The 23,039-nt window shown below is 37.7% G+C and overlaps 2 protein-coding genes across 5 annotated transcripts in view; one reads left to right on the forward strand and one right to left on the reverse strand.

Moving 5' to 3' along the window:
• The window catches only part of LRRC8B (leucine rich repeat containing 8 VRAC subunit B), a 40,649-nt gene extending 36,861 nt beyond the window's left edge, over positions 1-3,788 (reverse strand). The window contains exon 1 of one of the 3 annotated variants that reach the window (XM_021292267.2): positions 3,477-3,788. The gene's annotated coding sequence lies outside the window, so the exon portion shown is untranslated. Of the gene's footprint in view, positions 166-3,434 lie in introns of those variants that run through there. The other 2 variants (XM_021292274.2, XM_021292273.2) reach the window with 2 other exon arrangements.
• Positions 58-23,039, forward strand: part of KYAT3 (kynurenine aminotransferase 3) — a 27,685-nt gene continuing 4,703 nt past the window's right edge. Inside the window, exons 1-13 of one of the 2 annotated variants that reach the window (XM_065071184.1) lie at positions 58-176; positions 4,006-4,064; positions 5,314-5,458; positions 8,555-8,704; positions 9,887-9,973; positions 11,561-11,683; positions 11,771-11,891; positions 16,350-16,426; positions 17,288-17,377; positions 18,000-18,186; positions 19,158-19,231; positions 19,658-19,744; positions 21,111-21,198. In XM_065071184.1, coding sequence (XP_064927256.1) covers positions 78-176; positions 4,006-4,064; positions 5,314-5,458; positions 8,555-8,704; positions 9,887-9,973; positions 11,561-11,683; positions 11,771-11,891; positions 16,350-16,426; positions 17,288-17,377; positions 18,000-18,186; positions 19,158-19,231; positions 19,658-19,744; positions 21,111-21,173 — 1,362 coding nt within the window. In that variant the 5' untranslated portion in view covers positions 58-77 and the 3' untranslated portion in view covers positions 21,174-21,198. Of the gene's footprint in view, positions 177-4,005; positions 4,065-5,313; positions 5,459-8,554; positions 8,705-9,886; positions 9,974-11,560; positions 11,684-11,770; positions 11,892-16,349; positions 16,427-17,287; positions 17,378-17,999; positions 18,187-19,157; positions 19,232-19,657; positions 19,745-21,110; positions 22,318-23,039 lie in introns of those variants that run through there. The other variant, XM_005498716.4, reaches the window with a different exon arrangement.

Below are 23,039 nucleotides of genomic sequence, written 5' to 3' on the forward strand. Positions count from 1 at the left end.
ATTTTAGAATTGCTTAGTGATGTGTAGAAACTAATTCCTGGGGTCTGTAAGTTTTTTCAGGTCACTATTGTACAGGCATGCTTTTTGCTTCACGAAGCTTCTGTTGCCTTGGTGTTAGACCATCCCAACTAGGAACGGATTTGCTTTCCAGATCCAGAAAACTTTCGGCCTCTGCAGTAAGTATTCCTTCAGCTTCATAGATTAAAATACTGCACAAAATAGTTTTGAAATGCACTAATTTTGCAATGATGCCAGTATATATGCATTAGCTGTGTTTTCCTTATTTTTGTTACATTGATCCAAGCATTTAATATCAAGAACATTATAAGATATTTGAATCAGTCAAATATTTAACCACACTAGCGTAACACATATTTGGTGATTACTGCTTTGTGTATCCTTTCCAGTCTTTAAAGTCATGTTAGCACATATTGCTCCAGAAGGATTGCCCAGCGGTTAGGGCAATAGAGCTTGAGATACAGGAGACAGCTTTATCATAGACTTTTGGTAAAAAATTAATTTATTTGCACCTCAGTTTTCATGTAATTAAATAAGAGTAGTGGTGCTTCTTGATATTGCAATAACACAGGGTATACAAGTATCTCAATTTTATGCAGAATCCTCTCTGTTTCCCAGTTTAACTACTTATAAGATTGTTTAACATAATTTTAACTCTTCTGGTTTTGTTGAGAGAAAACAGAACTATGCAACATGGTAGGTTGTTGTAGGTTGCACTTTGCATTTCTTATAAAACATTGGAATGTAAATTGTGTTTGCAGGTCAGGACAGATGTCTATCTAGTCAGCACCTCAGGTCAACCAAGGCATATGTCAGATCCTTCAAAACAGATGTTCAAAACATTATACTGGATAGTTGTGGTACATTTTACCCATATGAGAAGTTTGAATGTGCAAGCCACTTTTTGAAGGTCATCATTTGCCTCAGCCAGTTGTTCATAAGCTGTCAGTATTTATATTCTATATAATGGAGTTGGATATTCTCACTAAACATGCTGAAATCTAATCTTGATTGTTTTGTTTTTAAATTTTTGGAAGATCTTGCCTTCATTTGTAGCTTTTGACATATAAATTCTACAATATAATTATGCACCATGCTTCTGTTGTTATTAAATATATTACCATTAAATTTAATCACAAGTTTCTTTGCATTAGGAAGAAAGATAAATATGAGTAGCACCTGACTTTATATCAGGTGCTTTCCCTGACAGAAGGTGTTATGGAAAGCAGGAGGTCAGAGTTAGAGCTTGATGCTGCTTAACACTGATCTTAAACTCATGGAAATCCTAGCCTTGCACCTAGAAATGGCTCGAAGATTATCAAGTGATGACTTAACTGTGCTAAAATGTAAGAGTCTTAAGAATTCTCATGACCTTGAGGAACAAGAGTGTTGCTCAAGGTATCATTTAAAAATGTCAGTTAATTGGTTGGCTTTCTCAAATTAATAAGGTGGACCTGAATCTCACTGTAAGCTGAATCTGTGAAAACCTGAAAACTAATGCAGGTCCAGCTGTTCTGTTATAAAACTAGTTTCAAGGCACAAGAAAAAATAAATAGGAAAACTTAAGTAATGGAATATTTAAACTTAAAGTAGTATGAGAACTGTAAGGTGGATCCTTATTTTACTGGTTAATACATTTTTAGCTAGGGAAGGTTACTTAATGCAGTTAAAATTTGCGTTGTAGAGTTAATTATGAAAGTAATGCAGTTGATAAACCTTTAGCTTTTAGAAAATTGAAACAATTTCAAGAGGAATCGGTCAATGGAACAAATTTACATGTGGCAGAATACAGAATTCTCATTATTCACTGGAAAGATTCAAGGCGAGAGGTCTTATTCCTTGTAGTGTGAGAAGTAGTCTAACATGTGAAAAGATGTGTGTAGGGGGCTCAGTCTAAGTAGTACCTGTGTTATTTGTACAGTATTACAGTTATTTGTACAGTTATACAGCACAGCCAAACATTAATCATATTTACCAAGACATGCACTGTAAAATTGGATTAATCTTCTCAACCATATGTGTGTTTTTAAATAGATGCAGTATAGATTACCTAGTCAGAACTCCCTCTGTGTTCTGTGTCAAGAAGGTGCAACATTAGCTGTCTAGTTATCTTAATGGTTTTCTTCCTTTGGACAAATAAAATGTGTCCTGTGTTTGATTCCTCTGGTGTTTGTGTCTCATAGATGAGGTCAGAATGAGATTTCTAGAGAAGACATATGAACAGAGATGTGTCTGTTAATTTTCTAGCTTCCCACTTTACAGATTGCTATGTATGTGGTAGCTTCGGTACGGTGAACAGGTTGAGCGCAAACATGTGCCTGCATAGTATTTCCACTGTGAGACGTTCCCATTGATTCGACGTTGAAACTTGGAATGTAATGGTAATGCAGACATTTTATGTTCAGAGTAGGGTAGCTAGCGTATGGGTTTTGAATCTTGCAGACAATAACAATAGTTACCAGTGGTAAAAGTCACTAAAATCAGTAGTCTGACTCAAAGAAACAGGAGTGTCTGGAGTACTGAGACACTATATAATTCCTATGTAATTTATTTCCAGTATCAAGCTGGTTTGCAAAGACAGAAATGGGCTTGTACTTTTTTTGTTTGCACATAGAAATAAATATCTTTTTTTCCACTAACTTTTCTCTTTTTAGCTTAAAAGTACCACAACCATCAATATGTTTTTCTTTGCCTTTACGGAGAGTACTCATTGAAAGTCTATTCTAAAGTTTTCCAAGACCTTAACTGAGGGTCTGAGTATACAGCAAAAACATGTTCTAATGTGGTTTGCTGTGCTGCGAGTAAATCCTTTAAAGTTTTAGAAGTCTGAATGAAAATAGGAAATGTCTTTGCTGTTTTCCTCTTACCCATGAGTTTAACAAATAAAATTACATTGAAGATGCACACTTTCCAAACTGGATTGAGCAGGAGCCCGGCTACAAATAACAGTCTTTAAGTTGTTAGTGTATCATAGAAAAGAAAAAGAATGTAGCCTATATATATATATATTTATTTTTTTCTTTTTAGGTCATCTTTTAAAGCTATTGAGCTAAATTACGCCCCTGCTCCATCCTTGCTGAAAGTTCAGCGGCTTTAGATAATAATGAATGAGAATTTAGGACATTTTGGGGTATTTTCTTATTAGTCTGAATTCAAGCTATTATAGAAGCTTTAATGAATGGTATATCTGAGAAAGCATGATGGAGGGTTTGTCATTCTCATGGTTAGACCCGAGCTAGCAATATAACCTCCCACCCCCAAATAGAGGAGAGAATTGAAAGGGAAGGGAGAAACTTGTGGACTGAGATAAACACAGTTTAATAGAATTATAAAATAACGCTAACGTACTACTACTAATATATATAAAATGGAAAAATAATATAAAATAATAAAAGATAGTAAATACAATTCCTCACAAACTCTGTGTGCACCAAGCAGCCAGTCCCAGGAAGGAGCACCTGGTCCTGAAGAGCTGATCCCGGAGAGAGAAGAGAGAGAAAGGTCCAAGAGTCCTCTGCAAACGGCAGGATGGCAAAGGCCGATTGAAAGGAAGTCCCGAACAGAACTGCCCTGAACTTGTCTCTGTCCTGGCTCCGAGAGAGCAAGCTGGAAGATTCCAGCTCTCTTTAAATATGAAGCATGATGCTAATGGGATGGAATGCTCTTATGGATCAGTCTGGGTGTCAGTCAAGCTCTGTCCCATCCGCACCCCCCTTCCTCACTGCCTCACACCTGTGGGCAGAGCTCAGAATGTCCTTGGCTCAGACCAGAGCAGTTAAAAACATTAACTCTGTCCCAGGGTGTTATTTCTTGTTCTCAAACTAAATTAAAACAATTACCATGCTAGCTACAAAAAAGAAAGGTTTCTAACTACATGAAGAAAATTAACTTGTTTTCAGTCAAGCCAGCACAGTCATGCAGAATCCAACAATAAAGTACTTTGTCTTTCTTAACAAAACCCTTCTGTCTGTTATTTTGATCCCACAGACAATGGCCTTCAGACACAAAAACACAAGACGAATTGAAGGTCTTGATAGCAATATTTGGTAAGTAGAAGGAAAATATCTGCAAATTCCAGAAAAAGTCTTTGGCTGACATTTTCTTTCCAAATTGATGATTATTGCCAATAAGACAGTACATAGCACTTGCTGGCTCTGCTGATATATATTTGGTACCTGCTTAGAAGCAGTGAACCAAATTCAGTTAAAAGTGTGAATTAATTCTTATTCTTGAGTTTTAAATATTAGGCTTGGGCTTCTCTTCATCTAGTAAACCACATAAGACAAATATAACTCTTGGGCATGGTAGTATAACTAACTTTCAAATTTAAATATTAATTTTGTTGAGTAATGTATTTCATTTACACTTGTGTTTACCCAGTGAGTCAGATTTCTTTTTAAAGCCATTATATGTGTCTTTATAATTTAGCTCACTATTTTAATACACTTTTTTCTAGGTGTTAAATTGGTCTTAAAGCAATATTGTCAAAGTTGGTAAAAACAGTTTGGGGCTTACATTAGTTGTATGCATATATATGTGTGTGTATATATATATATACACACACACACAAGGTGTTTTCGTCACCCAGTCTCAAACTCATTTTTAGCAATTTGTGTTAATTTTAGACAGAACTGTGATACTATGTCAGTATTTTTGGTTTTGTTTGGTGTTTTGTTTTCCTAAATCTTGTTAACATTTGGCTGAGGAGGAAAGGGTAAAATGTAAAGCTTACCTGTGAAGGGGGGAAAAAAGATGTTCAAAAATCCTGATGTTCATATCCGGCAGGCTAGTAGGAACAGCTAATGAATGAACAGCGTGAAACAGTCTGCATAAAATTACACACACACACACACATAAACCACAACAAAAAAACCACTCTGAAGTGACTGGGTATTTTAAATGGCACCTTCACTTGACAGAATCTAGCCTTTAAATCATTCAGTGTGTCTGTTCTAAATTAGGTCTACTTCATTTTACAAACAGGGTAGTGTTCAGTTTCTGCCCCTGTCCAGAGTTACTGTGTGTTTGTGCATGTGCACATCTGAGCACAGTTCTGCTGGCAGAAAAGTTATTCCGTGGGTGCAGAAAGTTCACCTTTTATTGGATTCCCTCCGACTCCTGTGACCATTGTCCCAGCCCTCATCTCTCCATGTGAGCTCTCTACTTAAACCTGTTTCCACTGCTACAAATTTGGCAAAATGAAATTTTTTTTTTTTTTTTTTTGCTTTTAATGATAATGAAGAAAAACATAATTTTATCTGCTAATGTTAATTTTAAGGTGTTTTCTTCCCTCAGGGTTGAATTTACAAAAGTGGCAGCAGATCCCTCAATTGTTAATCTTGGTCAGGGCCTTCCTGACATATCCCCTCCCAGCTACGTTAAAGAAGAGCTTGCAAAGGCAGCAGCAGTTGACAGACTGAACCAGTACACAAGAGGCTTTGTAAGTACTGGGGAGGTTGAGGACTCAAGTTCAGTGGAGAGCATGCCACAGGGAAAAAAATTGACTTTGCTGTAAATTGATTTTATATGTAGCTTGTACTGTTATGTCCCAAACTAAGTTGATCTGGTAGCCTTATCTGTTACTAATGAATATCCTCTGTGTAAGCTTCTTCAAGGCAGAATCCTTCAGCAAGAGCAAAATGGTAGAGCACATGTAGGACAGAATATCTTCAAAGAGTCAATTCATGGTTTAAAGAGTGTAAATTATACACTTATGTCCAGTATAAACATGAATCAGATACAATAATGGTAGAATGAGAAATACTTGATACCACTTGAGACAGTACCTCTAGGATCAAGAAAAGATTCATCCCTAACATTTAGTAGATTTCAGTGGAGATAAGAAAGTGATGAAAACTCTAATATTTTCCCCTGGAAGATGGTCACTACCCATTCTGTAAGTTGGCTTGTAGAATTTTTCTTGATCTGAGTGTGTGTGGCATTTATTATTGTCCAAGGCAGGATATTCAAATAGACTCACTGTTTGAGTATGACCACTTCCTTGCTTGGTTTATCTTTCTTTTATTTTGTGGTAAAGATAAACTGTATTACACAATTGAGAATCACATGTCAGGATTGCTACAAGAATCTAAGGAGACTGTCTAATATTTTTCTAGATGACCATGTTATGCAACAGTGTTAGAAAAACAACGTGTAGGTCGATAGGCCAGCATTTGTGTTGGCTGTTATATATATCTATATGTATTCCATCATAACTTTTTGTCTGTTCTCTGAGAATCTGCATGCATCAGAGCTGCCTGGGAGCAGCAGTGTCTGGCAGCCACCTAAAGGACAAGCTATCACTGCAAGCAGGGTGCAGGTCTCCCCAGCCAGGGCCCAGTCCCACAGCACCTGAGCAGGCCCAGAGATGGTGGCTGTGGTCAGCCCAGATCACCCAGCAAGCTTGTGGTGGTGAGGTGGGCCTGAGGGCTAGCTGGGAAGTCAGTCCACTGGTCAGGCACAGCAATGCTGACCATGCTTAGACATAACCCATCCGTCACTGGGCATGTCTAGGGTGACAAGGCAGGCCCAAGGTCAAGCCACAAAATCAATGTACAGGTAGGGGCTGGGATCAGCAGGGTCTAGGGCCAGGTACAGGTGTGGCTGTAACTGAATTGCAGACCAGCAACCCTACTGCATAGCCTTTAAATGAAGCCCCTGGAACAGTGGCACAGCTCTTGGCAGAGGCCCCAGGAGAGGCTGATCTGGACCATTAAGGTGCATTAGGACACTCAGGGGCCTCACAAGAACAGAAAGGAAAGAAAAAAAATCCTTAGTGAGTGGAGTCTCCTTATAATTTATAGACCCATTACCACTTGGGTCTATTTGTTTAATCACCTCTAGCTCTGTGTAAAGAGTCTCTGCAAATAGGATATATGTATATATATATACATGCATATATATACATGTATACATATATAAAGCTATATATAAACTTACAAGTATAAAGCAATTATTTAGTGTTGGACACACACAAAAGATGGCTGGGATTTAGTGAACTGGACCAAACATTAGTATGTTTCTCACCTACAATAAGGTACCTGAAAAGTCTTTGCACACCAGGCAGACAAGGTTTTGGAGGAGCCTTGGCACAGGGGGAAAAGTTACAGAGAGAACGGGCTGTAGTCTACCTTCCGGTGAATATTCACAAGCTGGTTCTCTAAACCAGTTTGCAAATCAAGCATAAATATAATTTTACCAATGCATGCAATTATTCAGTATTTACTTGTCACTTTGTTATTTCCAAATCCTTTGATAATTCCCATGATAATTACGAATGTTTGCAGATATACTGTAGATTGTAATTAAAAAGGAATTTTTACCAATATTTTCATCTTCAGCCTCTGCACTTCCTCTACAAATTTCTGCATTTCTAAGGTTTCTGAACAGAGATGTTTGTGGTAGCAAATACAGGAGGGATGAGTGTGAATGATGCACGTCCATCTGATAACTGAGATATTGTCTCAGCTCCCAGTGGCGTTCAGGCCTCTCATGACTGTGGAGCTCTGGCCTGTAGAGCAGCCTAATGTGACTTGGGTGGTGCAGCATTCCTGCGCTGCTGACACACTCGTGGCAAGAAATGTCTGTCATTTGAATCAGCAATGACTTGTAAGCCTTAATTTATAGTGATGTTCTTGTTTACGGAAGGGTTCATGATATTATGCCTTGTCTGTAGAGGTACAATGTTCAATACTTCAGAGAAGGGTTTCTGTTACATAGTTGCATTTTGTCAAGGACCTGTTTTCTATTTCTACCAAGTATCCAAAACAAAAAAAAATATTTTCACAGCAGGAAACATGCAGTCCTTCTCAGTAAAGAGAGTTGTGCCTTCTTACTTCTATATTGTATACGATCTTTTGTTTGTTTTCTTGTTCTTTGCACATATTGAGAAGAGTAGGTTAACTGCCATGTCCCCACAGGGAACGCACATGGTGCTCTGAGATTTGGGATATAACTGTATGAATCATTATTCTGATCACAGGTGCTGTTTATCAGCAGTATATAAACAGAATAAAAATCCCCTTGCACCAAATAATTTTTAGTTGAAAGATAAGGAAGGCAACAAAAAGAGCTTCAGATGGAAATATGGTCAGGTGGGAAAGAGACTAAAAGAGGTGAGGATGAATTGGTGCTGGGTATTTCACCTCCTGTCTCCTGTCCTGCCTCTCCTATAGGCTACCTGGAGCTATCCTGAGATGTGATAAGAAGATATAAACTAAAAAACATGAGATATACAAAGAGCATTTTGTAGTAGATGTAAATAAATTGAAACCACTTTTCTTCTCTAATGTGCAAAAGCTTTAAACCATGCAGTTAACAGCCATTAACACCGAGGGCTCATCTCGTATTTTTCTATTTCAAAATATAATGTTTTGATATATATGGAAAACCCCTTAAATATAGGCTTTGTAGGGTGTTTTGAAAAGATGGACCCAATTGTGTTCTGCAATTGCTTTGAAATTGGGTCCGTCTTTTTGAAACACCCTGTACATTGTCAAGAACACACCCATCAGTTGCATTTGTTTGCTTTGAACAGGGACATCCGTCACTGGTGAAAGCCTTGTCTCAAGTGTACGAGAGAGTTTGTGGAAGAAAGATTGATCCTCTCACAGATATCCTGGTGACCGTGGGAGCTTATGGATCTCTCTTTAGTACAATACAGGCATTAATTGAAGAGGGAGATGAAGTAAGTTTTTATTTGAAATAGTCACGTGAACTCACTGAAATGAGATTTTGCCTGTTTTTTATTCATCCACTTTTAAATGTAAGTCAACATTGGGGCTTCTTTCTGGCCTCCATTAATTTGAATTGCTACAGTTGCATATGTGACGATTTCAGAAGCTGTGATTAGACTGTCCTTTAGATGTCTTCCTCTCATTCACCAACGTACGAATTCCTTTCTTTCATACTTATGGTACCTGTAGCAGTTTAGGTATCACTGTTACTGTTAGGGTACACAATACACACTGATTTCTTACTTGAGAAAACTTGTGGGCTGTTGTCTGCAACAGAAGACTAAGGGTAACACAAACTATTGTTGGTGTTTGAATAACCTCTGTCTATTAAGTTCTGGTTTGGGCCATTGTGTGGTAGCAGGATATTAGTTTACTTTACTAGCTGTGATGATTCATCCCTTCACTACTGATGTCTGCCTTTTGATGATACTAAAATTTATTTGAGGGAATATTTGTTTATATCTGTAGTGGACAAGAACATTTTGTGTTGTCATGCATTTTGTTTTCAGTGTTTTGTTGGTTTTGTTTGTATAATTTATTCTCATTTGTATCTTTCCATGCTTTTCTGTTGCTCTAATATGCAGTTCTCTGTTTGTTTGTTCGTAACAGTTCTCTGCTATTAGCATTTGGATTTTTTGGTTTATTTTGTTTTCCTATTATCTAGCCTCTACACAGTTGTCCTTGAATTTGTCCTCTCTTTCTGCCTGAAGATTTTCTTCTTTTAAAATTTAAAGACTTAAGCCATTCTTCAGAGTTTTCTAGATACTTGGAAATCCTGGAATTTCATGGACAAAATTAGGGCAGCTGTGCTGTGGTTCAGCAATTTGCTGTTGCCATCTCCCATCTTTGCATCTTTTCCTTGCACCTTTAAATCTCTGTGCAGGACCCAAACATTCCTAATATTATATCTTAATAGTTGTAATGTGTAACTATAGAAGTCTGTGTGTGCTGCCAAAAATGAGTACTGCTTATCATACCTAGTCTGAGGGCATCGTTATGTGATGTTCTGCAACATTAGATCAAGATAGCATGCCAGAGACTTTATCAAGTCATACCACCAAAGTAAATCTGGAATTATGATGGCATTGTGCACATAAATTCTCTGTTTCTGATACTGATGACTGTAATTTCAGGTAATAATAATAGAGCCATTTTATGACTGTTATGAACCAATGGTACGGATGGCCGGTGCAAAGCCTGTTTTTATCCCACTGAGATATGTGAGTAGCTTTTAAAAAAATTATTTGTCATATGAAGTTTCTTATCCACACTCAATACAGTTTGATGAATACTTTCCAGGTCAGGGGTGTCAAACTCATTTTCACCAGGGACCACATCAGCCTTGCGGTTGCCTTCAAAGGGCCGAATGTAATTTTAGGACTAGGAGTAGTTACATTTATACTGTCCTAAAATTACATTGCCTTTGAAGGCAACTGCAAGGCTGATGTGCCCCCTGGTGAAAATTAGTTTGACACCCCAATCTAGATGATGCTTTTCTGTGTAGTTTTTAATAATATCTAATTGTATAAAAATGATAGATTGCTATAGTGTAAGTTTGAGACAATAATAATCCAAAGAAGATATAATGTTTTATTAATGTTGGAAAAGGTGGGACAATGTTTCTCATTTACTTTAATTTGTGCATTCTGAAAGCTGTTCAAAATTCCTTTTTTGGATGTAATCAGAAAATGCTTTCGGTGCAACTAAGGGAAGGAGGATCACAAACCAGTGCAATTTCTCTGTCTACTAGTTTTCAGAAGACTTGTTTTCTGATCCCTTCAGCAACTCCTACAGTGACAGAACATAACTTATGTTCCAAAATCTGCTTATTAAATAAGGAGCGATCATGCCATAGACATATTTGCTATATGTACTTGAATTACTGTTTCCTTTATTGGTAAAAAGGAATAATTTTGGTATGGGCTAATTCTCAAATGGGTGCTGCTGGTATTATGCTGGCAGCTTGCAAGGATTGTTCTGGATGCAAAGTGTTGATCCCGTTACTGTTGCCTAGGGTGATGGGCACCCTTGCGTGGGGAGGGCTGAGGGGCTCTTGAGGCAGGGCTCTTGCACGAACACCATGAAATCAGAATATCACACAGTGACAAAACCTCCAGGACTGCTGTAGGAGTAGGTGAGACTGTTCTTCTGGATGCCCTCTCTCTAGAAATGTTTGGAATGACAGGTTTCCTCTAAGTGTTTTCTGTTTCATGCCCTTGTTTTTGGTCTGTCCCTCTCCCAGTAATGTGCAGATGTCAGAAAGTCAGTGTGGCCATGCTCTTTGTTCTCTGCAGCAACTGGCTCAAACTTCTGTTGTCCATGTGTAATATCATAGCAAATCCAGAGCCTCAGCGGTACACATTTTTAACTGTTTGACCATTTTCAAGTGGACAAGGAGGAGGAAAAGACCTTGAATCCCTGCAGTGGTGATCAATCTTCCCAGCCAAGCAGGCACACGCTCCTTCTAGTATCTGGGAAGGCCATAAACTCTCCTGTCATATGACTGCGCTTCCTGCATTACACACTGTTATAGTCAGCATGTGTGTAACCAGATCCTGGAAACCAGTTTCTGGGGAGGCTTTAAGACAGACAGTGGCCAGGAAATAACAGCCACTGCCATAATAATTTACCTTGCTCTTAGCCTCCCTGCCTGTTCCTAGAAGTCCCTTATCCAATCTGTCCTAGGAGAAGTTGTCAAGTATGGTTATGAAAGTGTCTGAGAGTTTTAAGTTGGGTATCTCTGTTTAGGCTCTAACATGTTGTATTCAAGTAACGCATACATTCTTTTGTTTGTTCTTGTGTTTTAGAAAAATGGTGGAAAATCTGTATCTAGTTCTGATTGGGTCTTAGATCCTGCTGAACTTGCAAATAAATTTAATTCGAAAACAAAAGCAATTATTCTGAATACCCCGCACAACCCTATAGGCAAGGTAAGATTCCTGCTTTAACACTACTGTACATTTCAGAGTATGCCTTAAATACTATGATTAATGCATTGTCCCTTGCTTGTATCCCAGGTGTTTACAAGAGGAGAGCTCCAGGTAATAGCTGATCTCTGTATTAAGCATGATACCCTGTGCATCAGTGATGAGGTGTATGAATGGCTGGTCTACAAAGGACATAAACACATTAAAATAGGTACTAATTTTATGTGGCATCTTAGAATCGGTTGTGAAATTATGTTGTAAATGTGCCTTTTGGAGATAATGGTTGCTGGAATGAGTCTTTGTTTTAGTGGCTTTAGGATTTGACTATTTTACAGTGTTGAGACTATAAGGAAGACAGCCCCTCCCTTTTCTGAATAATATTTTTAAAAATAATTTTGAAGTAGAATTTCCAAAAGCTCTTCAGTGACTTTGGAGCAGATACCCATAGAAACCAGTGGAACTGATGCTCATAAATCAGTTATGATCATCTGAATATCCCATCCTTCTTCAGTTATTTTTTGGCCATGACAAGTATAACTGCTGTTTGTGGATGTACACTGTGTTTTGCTGAAGAACTAATAGAAGGAACAGAGATTACAACTTCCTTCTCAAAACAGTGTAGAGATAACAAGTGAATGCATAATGAGGAACACAATTAGTGCGGAGATAGTACATGAACACTGTCCCTTCAAAGTGCAGAGATAGTGTTAAATAATGGACGCTGAATGCCATGAAGTTGCTGCCCGGGCAGTGTGAAAACATGCTAAAACCTTCATGCAGTATTGCTACAGGGGTCAGGTACCATTACAAGAGCAAACCAGAAAACCAAATATGATGTTATGTCCCTGTACCTCTTGTTTTACATCTCGATCTGAGTTTCACTGAATTTGGTGTAATCACTCCCACAGTCTCAGAACAAGTGAATCCAGTGCATGTTACTGAACTCCTTCCCCAGTCCTATAATGCTACAGCTAAGCATTTATGTAAAGGTTTCTAGTGTGGTGGTCTTGGTTTGGATCTGCAAGCCCCAAAACTTCCTTCTTATATGACAGACGTTTTGTCTCTAGTGGTAGGATCTTGCATGAACTATCTGTTAAGATCATTACGGAAGTTTCTTTTTCCTGGGTTTCTTGTAGCAGAGACTCAGGCATGGATTCCAGAAATTCTTCTAAAACAATTTGCAAGGTATAGTGTAGAGCAGCTCAAGCTGGGTGCCTCCTGAAGAGAGAAAAATGCTTGGACAATTATACCCTCACAATGCAAGCCCCCAGCCCCCATACATCACTCTGGGCCAATTGCAAAATTAGAGTCTGGGGTCTCCCTGTTCTTCATTGGATCTCTTCATTTTTGTCAGGTAGGCTGTCAATTAAAGTTCTGACCTTCAGTTGCTACTTTGCACTTGTAGCTGGAGAAAATAAGTTCTTGGTAATAGCCAAAAAATTCTTTAGATGCTGTTCTGTTGCTTTACTTATCTCCAGGGTTGCAGCACCCCTTATCTTCTTGCTTGAAGACTGAGGCCTTTTTTACCTAATTAAACAGAAAGTTCAAAGGTTCACAGCTTGCAGAAGTTATGCTAACAAACTTAGTCATGCCAAGCTAATTCTATATAAGCAGTTGCTAGCCAAGTTCTGTAATAAGCAGTATACCCCAACATTCAATAAGCTAAGGCAGTCTGTTCCCTACCATGATGTACTTATTGTCATAGTCAAGGCACATTTCAGTTGTCTGCAATAGAGACATCTAGTTGAGATTCAACAATGAAGTCAAGAGACATAACTTAGGTATGAAAAAGCTTAGCTTTTTCCCTGGCTTTACCACTGGTTGAATGCTGAATAATTTTGCTTCTATGCTTCAATTCCATATGTGTAGAGTGGCAATAAAAGCAACTTTCCATTAGTGGGGGCTACATAATTGTAAAAACTGAATCTTACAGGTAATAAAAATGAAGTTTTATCTAAATGACCTTGAAATACTTATAAGCTCAGCTGCACAGTTGCTGATTATACAGCTGCAGTACATGGGTTGTATTTGCCATGTGTAGACTATGAATTTGTTTTGAAAGTGGCCTAATTCCATGGCTGTTGTGGTGCCTTGATAGTGATGCCCTCTTGAAGACCTTCAGATGTGGGAGAAAGGGAACATTTTGGGTATATTAATGTGATAGTAATTTGAGTCACTGCATTCTAACAAGTTACCACAGTAACTGATCACATGTGGCTTATCATGTCCCAGTTGCAAAGTAAAACGAGTTAAATTAAAGCCTTCTTCATGGGCTTAGCAGGTGGTTCATGCAAATAGCTGTCTTCAACCAAAATCCCTGCAGGTGGTGTAAGGTGATCCATTTGCCTTTGTAGTGGCAGCAGGTCCAAACACTCATGATGTCTTCTACACTTTGCCTTAGTGAACAGGGGGTGAAATCTTAAGACACAGTGATGCTTATTGTTCATTAGCATCACTATTGTCATTTTAATGCTTCAAACCAAAACATTTCCAGTTCCATAAAAAGCATTCTGTAGTTTAGCGTAAAATGTAAAAATACCATGTAATGATAATGCAAGTTAAAGCCTGGACAGTTGTCAGCTAGGTTTGGGTACATATTGTTCAACAGATCCCACGATCTCGTCTTTAACTTTAGTGTTGAAATGACCATAAAACCGTCAGGGTAACACTGTAAACAATGTCATTTCAGTAAAAGAAACAAAATTGTCTCTTACTTAAATTCCTTTGTTTGTTTTTTTTTTTTAAGTCTACAAAGGATAATACAAGAAAAAATGCATCTGTTATTTCACTATTTTAAAACTTCCATATTGACCTCTACATATTCCATCAAACACAGGGACGCTATTCTTGTGAGAGATGTGAAATTGATATTGCATCAATCTACCGGGGCTGGTGATTACTTAATACAATTTAACAGAGGTTGCTAGCCACAGATAATAAAATTAATATGGTCTTTGTGCTGTCACTTAAGCGGTTTTCTGTAGTGTAGAGCACTTAATCATGTTTCTCATCATTATGTGACTTCTGTAAAACCGTGGACCTCCTCCAAGTAATGATTAGGGTTGAACTGGCAGACTTAGAGATTGCATCTCGTAACTGAGGATTCTGAACAAGCCTCTCAACAAGCTGAGTGCCATCCCAGGTAACAGGCTTCTTACCTGTGTTAGTTTGCAGTTTATTAGTTTTTAAATTCTAGTCAGGCTTGGCTACGGTGTCAGATAATTATTTTGCCGTATGGCACAGAGGGATTTCCCTCTCTGTTTAAAACTTGCTGCTTGTAAAAGCAATGGATCTGCTTCTTTCCCTGTGCCACTTGGCTGCTGCTGTTGTTTGAAGTGCTGTTACATTCCATCTCCAAGGTTGAATTCCTATGACTGTGTGGCAAAACCATCTCACTCTAGAGGGCATTAGCTTTGAAATTCAATTCTTTTTTCAGTCTGAGAGTTAGTTTGGTTGCCTTTAGGAAGTGTGATCTTGACCTAGCAACCTACAAGATGCATCTGTTCAAACTGCCTTTTTGTTTTAAAGGTCACAAAGCACATGAATGAATATGGGTGGGCTAATTGGAATGTGGGTTTCTTTCCTGCTGTTTTGTTTCTCTTCTTGGCAAGTGTGCTCAAAAAGTACGTTTCAAATAACTGTAAAGACTTATACCATGTCTAATGCAGATAACTGCTGCAAAAACTTCCTTATGAAATTCAGTGGTTTTATTTGGGAAGTCTTTGTTCACTGGCCCCCTCGAGAGGGGATTTAGCAATTGACAGATTCATTGGTAGTGAGTGGTTCCAGTGTACAAATGAGGTGGGGCTGGATGTTGTTGGCCGCTGCAATTGCAGTAGTGGTATGACCTTGTCTAACTTTGTATCTCATACTTAAGTGTGTCTTGATTTATCTATTTCCGTTGAAAAGTAATTAAGTTAGAGTCCAAATAGAGCTCCTCTGAAGCAGTGTACAGAAAAAAAAAATGCAAACCTATAGGAAGAGATCTTTGCTCTGTCATCTCCTTGGAAAAGAAACAAGGGTTTTGGTCTCCTACCAGATGCAGAGACAGTGATAGGCCTCCACACACCCCTTAATCCCTGCAGACGTCCTTAGCTAGCTGCTGTTGTTGGTCAGCCCCAGGCCTACTCAAATGATATAATAAAACATAAGTCATTTACTCACTCTGCTGGTTTTCTGGTTCTTCTGGTATTCAGTTCTGGGTTAGAAGTCTTAGTAATTCTTTTCTGATTTCTGAGACAGCCAGTGACACTGAACTGGACAACTCTATTAAAATGGCTTGCAGTTTCCAAGTTATTGTTTTATGTGGTGCTATTATCAGGCACTGAGATGAATTAGTAGCCACTTATTAGATCATATCTTTCATATGAATAATTATGCATTTTTAGCTGAGGATAACTAACATGTAGCTTTCACAAACTGTGCCTCTGATTTTCTACCTTTTCTTTCTCCTTTCATTAATCATTACCTTCTTTTCATGCCAAAAAGCATTGGCCCATATATCCTTTCTCATTTGTTACAGTTGCTATAATTTTTAGAATATTATCATCACTTAATATGCTGCAATGATATATTAACATATAGCTCTGAGCTAGGGGCAATATGGTTTTTCTAGCTGCATGGAATATGTGAGTACACATGTACCAAATTAATTTTATTTTATATACAGCTACGTTGCCAGGTATGTGGGAAAGAACAATAACGATAGGAAGTGCTGGAAAAACATATAGTGTGACTGGTTGGAAGGTAAGAAGAATCAATATAAAAGAGTTCAGCTCTATAAAGAACAGAATGCATTTATAACACTAAAATGTGTCTGGTTTTGTGACCTGTCTTTTGAAAACTTGTGGCAAATCTCCATGTCTCCAAAACATGAAGACTGCATTCAGCTGGAGCAATTACCTGTTCTGAAATACCTATGTTTTCATTCTTGTCTCTTGATTAATAAGCTCTTCTGAGAAAACAAGACTAAGAAAATAAACACAGTATGATTTTTTCAAAACCAGTCAAGATTCTTGAAGAAAACGTGTATATCATAATATTTTGACTTGACTTTTTTTTTCAGATTGTAATAGTAGTATGCTTTGGAATAGCTTATATTGCTGTAAAATATTTAATGATAATATTTTGCTTTAAAATACCTATTAGAAAGTGAACAAAAATATGAAACCATTTGGCAACTACATTATTTTTTCCTCACCTGTGTTCAAACTGAACCATGACACGCATGATGCAGTAGTGAGCTTTTGTTTTATGCTCAAACCACCTTTGACACAGGAGCTTATGAGATGGAAAGATTCTAAAACAATTAGGAATAACATTCCTAATAAATGCTGAGTTTGATTTCTGATTTTCGTTATATGAAGAGTTAAAATTTTGCTCAATACTCAGAGACAGGGATAAGTGAAACTATAGCTGTTGCTCCAAATCTAGAATTTAAGGGCATCATTCAGCAATCTGTGTGTAAACCAGATCTTTTCTGAATACTTTATTGGAACAAATTCATCACCAATTCTTAAATTAGAAAAACTTGAGACATTGACTAATATTCTTTAATTTTCAGTAATGTTATTGCTCTAATAATACCAGCGTGCTTTCTTCCCTTAGCTTGGTTGGTCTATTGGCCCCCAGAACCTGATTAAGCATTTGCAAGTTGTTCACCAGAATACACTGTATGCTTGTCCAACTCCATTACAGGTAGGTACAGATGGGGCAGAGGAGGTTATTTTTTGGCATAGCAAAACTGTAGGCATCACTGTAATAAAACAATAGTCACAACAATGAAGTTGTTTTTTTTTTTTTGTCAAAATATATATTCTGGTGTACAAGAGGAGGAGACAAATTGGATCAACTCACCAGACATTAAAAAAAAAATCACAGTCTTGCAGATTCTTTCTTCTTTCACCTACAAACTGCTGCTTCTTGCATAAAAATGACAATCTTAGTCGTTTCCTAGCAAATACAAATAAAAGTTGTTGCAATAAGGTCTTGTTCTACTGAGCATTATCTCTGTCTACTAGTTTCTAGTATTCTATGATACATGATTATCAGTTATTTAAATTTTGCTTCAATTCAGATTGTAAACCCTTGTGTCAAGGACTGTGGCTTCTGCATGTGGTTAGTGCTTAGCAAATGTTTGGGTGCTTTGGGTGTTGCCACAGCACAAAGTAAACAGCACATTACGCTCTTGGATATAATTTGTGTAATTTGTATATGCTAATTTGCTTAATGAGGGCCAGAATAGAATAAAAATCCATGTGATTTCAGTAGGAAGCGTGTGAGTGTCCATGAGCGCTTTCAACATTGATTATGTTTGCAGGAGGCATTGGCACAAGCATTTTGGATAGACTATAAACGCATGGATGACCCAGACTGCTATTTTTACTCACTGTCTCGAGAGCTGGAGAGCAAGCGTGATCGGATGGCTCAGCTACTGCAGGGAGCTGGACTGCAGCCTGTCATTCCAGATGGAGGATACTTCATGATTGTTGATGTTTCTACATTAAGTTAGTATAAAGTTTATTAAAAAGGGTGTGGAAAGCAAATATTATAGTTAATCTGGAAATGCAACTTTCATTTAAACTATTCTCTCATTTCATATTTGCATAATGTCAGAAGTACTAAGTAGGAAGTTTTCTGTTTGACCTTAGCCTGGGAGGTAGATCTTTATAAGCTTCAGCAAAGCCTTTGTGATCCTAACTATTGTCCATGTTTTGCAAAGCTTTGGCAAGGTTTTAGAGAGATGGATAAAAATTTATATTTTCAAAAGTCCTATGATTATGAAAAAGTTTGAGAGCCAAGCACCTGGTTTTATATCCTGAGTTGGTACCCATTTGTATGTATGTTTGTTTGTTTTTCTGAATCTGAAGTCATAACCTGAAGGCTCTTGGAGGCATTCTCATTCTTAACATTATAAAATGCTACCGACATTTACAAAACCTTTTGGAAATTCAGGTTATGGTAACATTGAGGAAGAGTTCCCACAGGGGAACATTTTCTAGTTCCACATTTTTCACAGACTGGTTGGTACTAGTGGCACTTGTCACACACACGAAATGTTTAAACACAGATGGACCTCGCAGTCCTACCATGTGTCAAAGTTTTAGATACTCCGGTTCACAGATGAGAGGGGAAATGGCAGTGATTATTGCTATCCATGCAATTAATACACCCATCAATACCCTCCACAGTCCTGATGCCTCAACAACTCAGACTTGAGGACTTCTTGAAGCACTGCATGGCTTTCTTGCAAGCTACATGTCAGAATTTGCTTTGAATGAAAAGCAAGTGCTCAGGTCGGAATGGAAAGGTTCAATCTGTTTGCCTGTTTTAATTGTTATAGTATAATTTTAAATTATATTTTAAAATAGAAGCATACATTTTTATTCTTAAATATTAACTAAATAAAGTGCTGTTAATGAATGCCTTCCCAATGGAGTCTAGGAAATGTTAAAATGTTTTAAATTTAATTTTTTAGATGTGGATCTTTCTGATGTAGATGAGAAACAACCTTATGATTATAAATTTGTCAAATGGATGATAACATCTAAGGTAAGCAGTCTTAGTCATACTCTAGTTTTATAAATGCTTTTCTACTGAAAGCAAGAGCAGGGCAGCCGTACTTATTTAATAACCTAGTAGAGGTATTCCATTCAAAATATTATTTGGTGTTTATTGTAACTGCTGATAATTATGTGGCTAAAATATTGCTAAAAGTGCTGAAAATGTACCCTGTAGGTTTGTGTTACGTCCCAGCACTTTTCTTTCAGCATCCTTAAATGCTAGTTGTAGAAAAAGTACGTTTGAAATGTTTTGCCTAAGCAATTTGAATTTAGTTAAGACTAGCTAGTGCATACAAAACTAAACCTTGTACTTCCCTCATGTTGGGAGAGAAACTTCTAGAAATGGAATAATAAGATCATCATGCTTAAAATAGATTTTTCTTATATAAAATGGTATTTCTGTTTGATGTTTCAGAAGCTGTCAGCAATTCCTCTTTCAGCATTCTGTGGTCCTGAGACAAAAAGGCAGTTTGAAAAATATATACGTTTCTGCTTCATTAAGGTAAATTTGTGTCCTGGGAAGATACAAGATTCCTAAACATCAATGCAGTACAGAAATCTGCATGAGCCTCTTACATTTTGCCCAGGATCTCCTGAGCTGGATGGGTTTAGGAACAGAAAGTCAGCTTGGTGTAAAATTCAGCACAAAGTAGATTCAGCTGTCTTTTTGCTGAGGGACTTTAAACTATAAATATGGGTGGCATGGCAAAGAAGGGCAACTGGCAGAAAACAGCTTGGGTGGCTAGGCCTTTTTTAGCTTGCTCTGTGGATTTTATAGAAACATTATTGACCAGGAATGACTGTGAAAAGGAATGACAGAGGTATGCTGTCAATTAAGGTGGTTTCTATAATCTAGAGCAGAGAATACTTGTATAGCAGAGTGGTATATCTCATGCCCATTCCGCTTCCAACAACAAAACAGTGAAGAGGTCACCTACAACTTCAGCTCATTTGCCTGAAAATACATAGGATCTCACAGAAGCTCCATATTACAAAAGAAAACAAATACATGGGAAATTATCTTACTTGTTTTTTGTGAGCACCTCCTTTTCACATGTTCTTCTTTCTGCTAAACCTGTTCTTGAAAAGACTGAAAGACTTTGGGGACAGGTACATAAGCTTTGGTGAACTCACAGTCCTGAGTGGTTTCCTGGTTGTTCTGTAACAGCAGGATGGAACATGTGCAAGCCCTTAACTGCTCTAGCACACAGCTGGAGCCTTACCTTGAACCTGTACTGAAGCGCAGCTTCTGCTCATGGTACTTAGCTCTTGTGATGAAGTATAAAGACTACGAACCAGTAACAACTAGGATAAAACTTGCTAGTTTTAAATGTGGCTTACCCAGGATGAACAGCACTAATTATGTCAAGTTAAAGACAACCTGTTTGACTCACCAGGTTGTAGCCCAACCACGCAACTGGGCAGTGGATACGTTACCCATATTTAGAAGGATTATGCTTAAGTAGTTCACAGCATAACTTGGTTGCATGGAGATTGAAAATTCCCGACTGTAAACATAAAGGTTAGGAAACGATATTAGCATGTCTCCTGTACAGAGCTGCGAAGTACATCACTGCATAAATGCCAGGCATTTGTAGAAGTATTGCTTTCATTAAATTTGATAGAATGAATGCTAAGAAAATGTTGTATTTTAAATATACCTAATAAATATTTGCAAGGAATCAGCAATGAAGTATTTGTGTAGTCTACATTTGTAGGTATAACTGGTAATGAAAAACTGACTGACAGATATTTACAGGCTGCAAGTGAAACTGCCAAATATTTATTTGGGATGATATGATCATGACTGCTACTCTCTCTTCAGGACCTCCATACTTGCAGTAATAGTGATATTCCTTGTTTTGCAGAAAGACAGCACACTAGATGCAGCTGAAGTGATCCTGAAGAACTGGAATAAGCAGACTGCCTGATTTTTCTCATTAATTCTTCCATCCGGTATAATTATCTAATAGGTTTTTTTTTAATTGCAATTGTAAGAATGAGTTACTTAAACAGTACCAAATTAATATGGCATTCTAAGTAACTTCATGCTGCTGTTTCCTGAGTTAAAACAATGATTTACTGAAATATGTTTATTGCAACTAAGAGGTTTTTTCAAAATAACTTTTTTCATTTTAAAAAAAGTTTTAAAGATCATGCTTCTCTCAGCTACAAAGCACAATTCTCAAGTATTTTTTAAAACCCAGTTTGTACACTCTAAGATTTTCCTGAGATAGCTGGGTTATTAGCATGTGAGCATATATGAAATTGGGTTATGTGGCCTCATGACAGTACAGGTATTAAGAGTTCTTCCATTCACCTCTCTTTACAATATTTTCATTGCTCTGTTAAAAGAACAAAGCACCTCACTGCTTCCAAAAGATTTTGATGTAACACTCTTGTATTACTCTCATTGGCAAAGGAAAGAAAAAGCATATGCAAGGCTGAAGAGGGAAGTAAGAAAACTATAGCAAAAGAATTTTTCCATTGTTATGTTTGACTGTTTCAAATATCTCATTAGTATGGTAATAACTCACCTGCTAAAGCACCAGCTTTGAGTTGAGACACACAGGTGGCTGATGTTTAAAGAAAGCTCTGTGTTGTGTATAGGTGTAGAGCCTTACTCAGGTGTGTTGGTTTTGGCTGGGATGGAGTTCATTTTCTTCACAGTAGCCAGCATGGGGCTGTGGTTTGGATTTGTGCTGGAAACAGTGATGATAACACAGGGATGCCTTCGTTACTGCTGAGGGAGCCGTGCTTACACACAGTCAAGGCCTTTTCTGCCCTTCAGACTGTCCTGCCAGAGAGCAGGCTGGGGGTGTACACGCAGCTGGGACAGCCGACCCCAGTGATATTCCATACCATATGATGTCATACTCAGCAATAAAACACATGAGGTTGATGAGGAGGCAGCTGCTTGGGGACTGGCTGGGCATTGGTTGATTGGTGGTGAGCAATTGTTTTCACTTGCATCACTTGTCTGTCTTGGGTTTTGTTTTCCTCTTTTATTTTTTTCCTCTTTCCGATATAATTTTATAATGATTTATTTTTAATTATTAAATTGTTTTGATCTCATCCCGTGATTTCTTTCTCACTTTTCACCAGGGCTTGGGGGGAGTGAGCGAGCAGCTACATAGTGCTGTATAGTGCTTAGTTGGTGGCTGGGGTTAAACCACAACCCTCCTGTTATAGGGCCCATTGTATTAGACTTGAGTAGTTTAAATTTCTTTTTTCTTATTATGTGCAGGTGGTGTAATGTGGTAATCTTTTTGTTTCATCAAATGTCTGAACACATAAGATGCAGCACAGAGATGAATTAACATACCAAGCATAATTCAGCTGCTCTGGCTATTTATAGTTTCCTTCTTTGCTTCTTTGAGGCATTTGACTGACATCTGCTATTTTGACAAAATGACCATTGGCTAAACCAACAAACCATTACAAAGGACCTTTAGACATACAAGTACGAACCAGTGACTTGTTTTCAGTAATGTACTATTCATTGTGTTTGCAAAGGAATCTGAATATCCCATTGCGTTATTGCTGAAATGATGCTGGTAATAATAGCGATGTAAGAATTGCAATTTAATTACACATTTTTATTACTGACAAAAGCTAGCATGAGATACTTTGGGTGAAAACTGAAAGAACTCTAGAATGACCAATTAAGTAAGTTTTACAATAGGATTATTGTTGTGACTACAGTGATGGGAAAGAACAGATAAAGCTGGGGACAGCAAGATGAACTTTCCATAAGTTATTAAAATAATCTGTTGTTGACAGAGACTGCTAATAGT

This window comes from Columba livia, chromosome 8, assembly GCF_036013475.1.
Source record: "Columba livia isolate bColLiv1 breed racing homer chromosome 8, bColLiv1.pat.W.v2, whole genome shotgun sequence".
In the NCBI taxonomy this organism is placed as follows: domain Eukaryota; kingdom Metazoa; phylum Chordata; class Aves; order Columbiformes; family Columbidae; genus Columba; species Columba livia.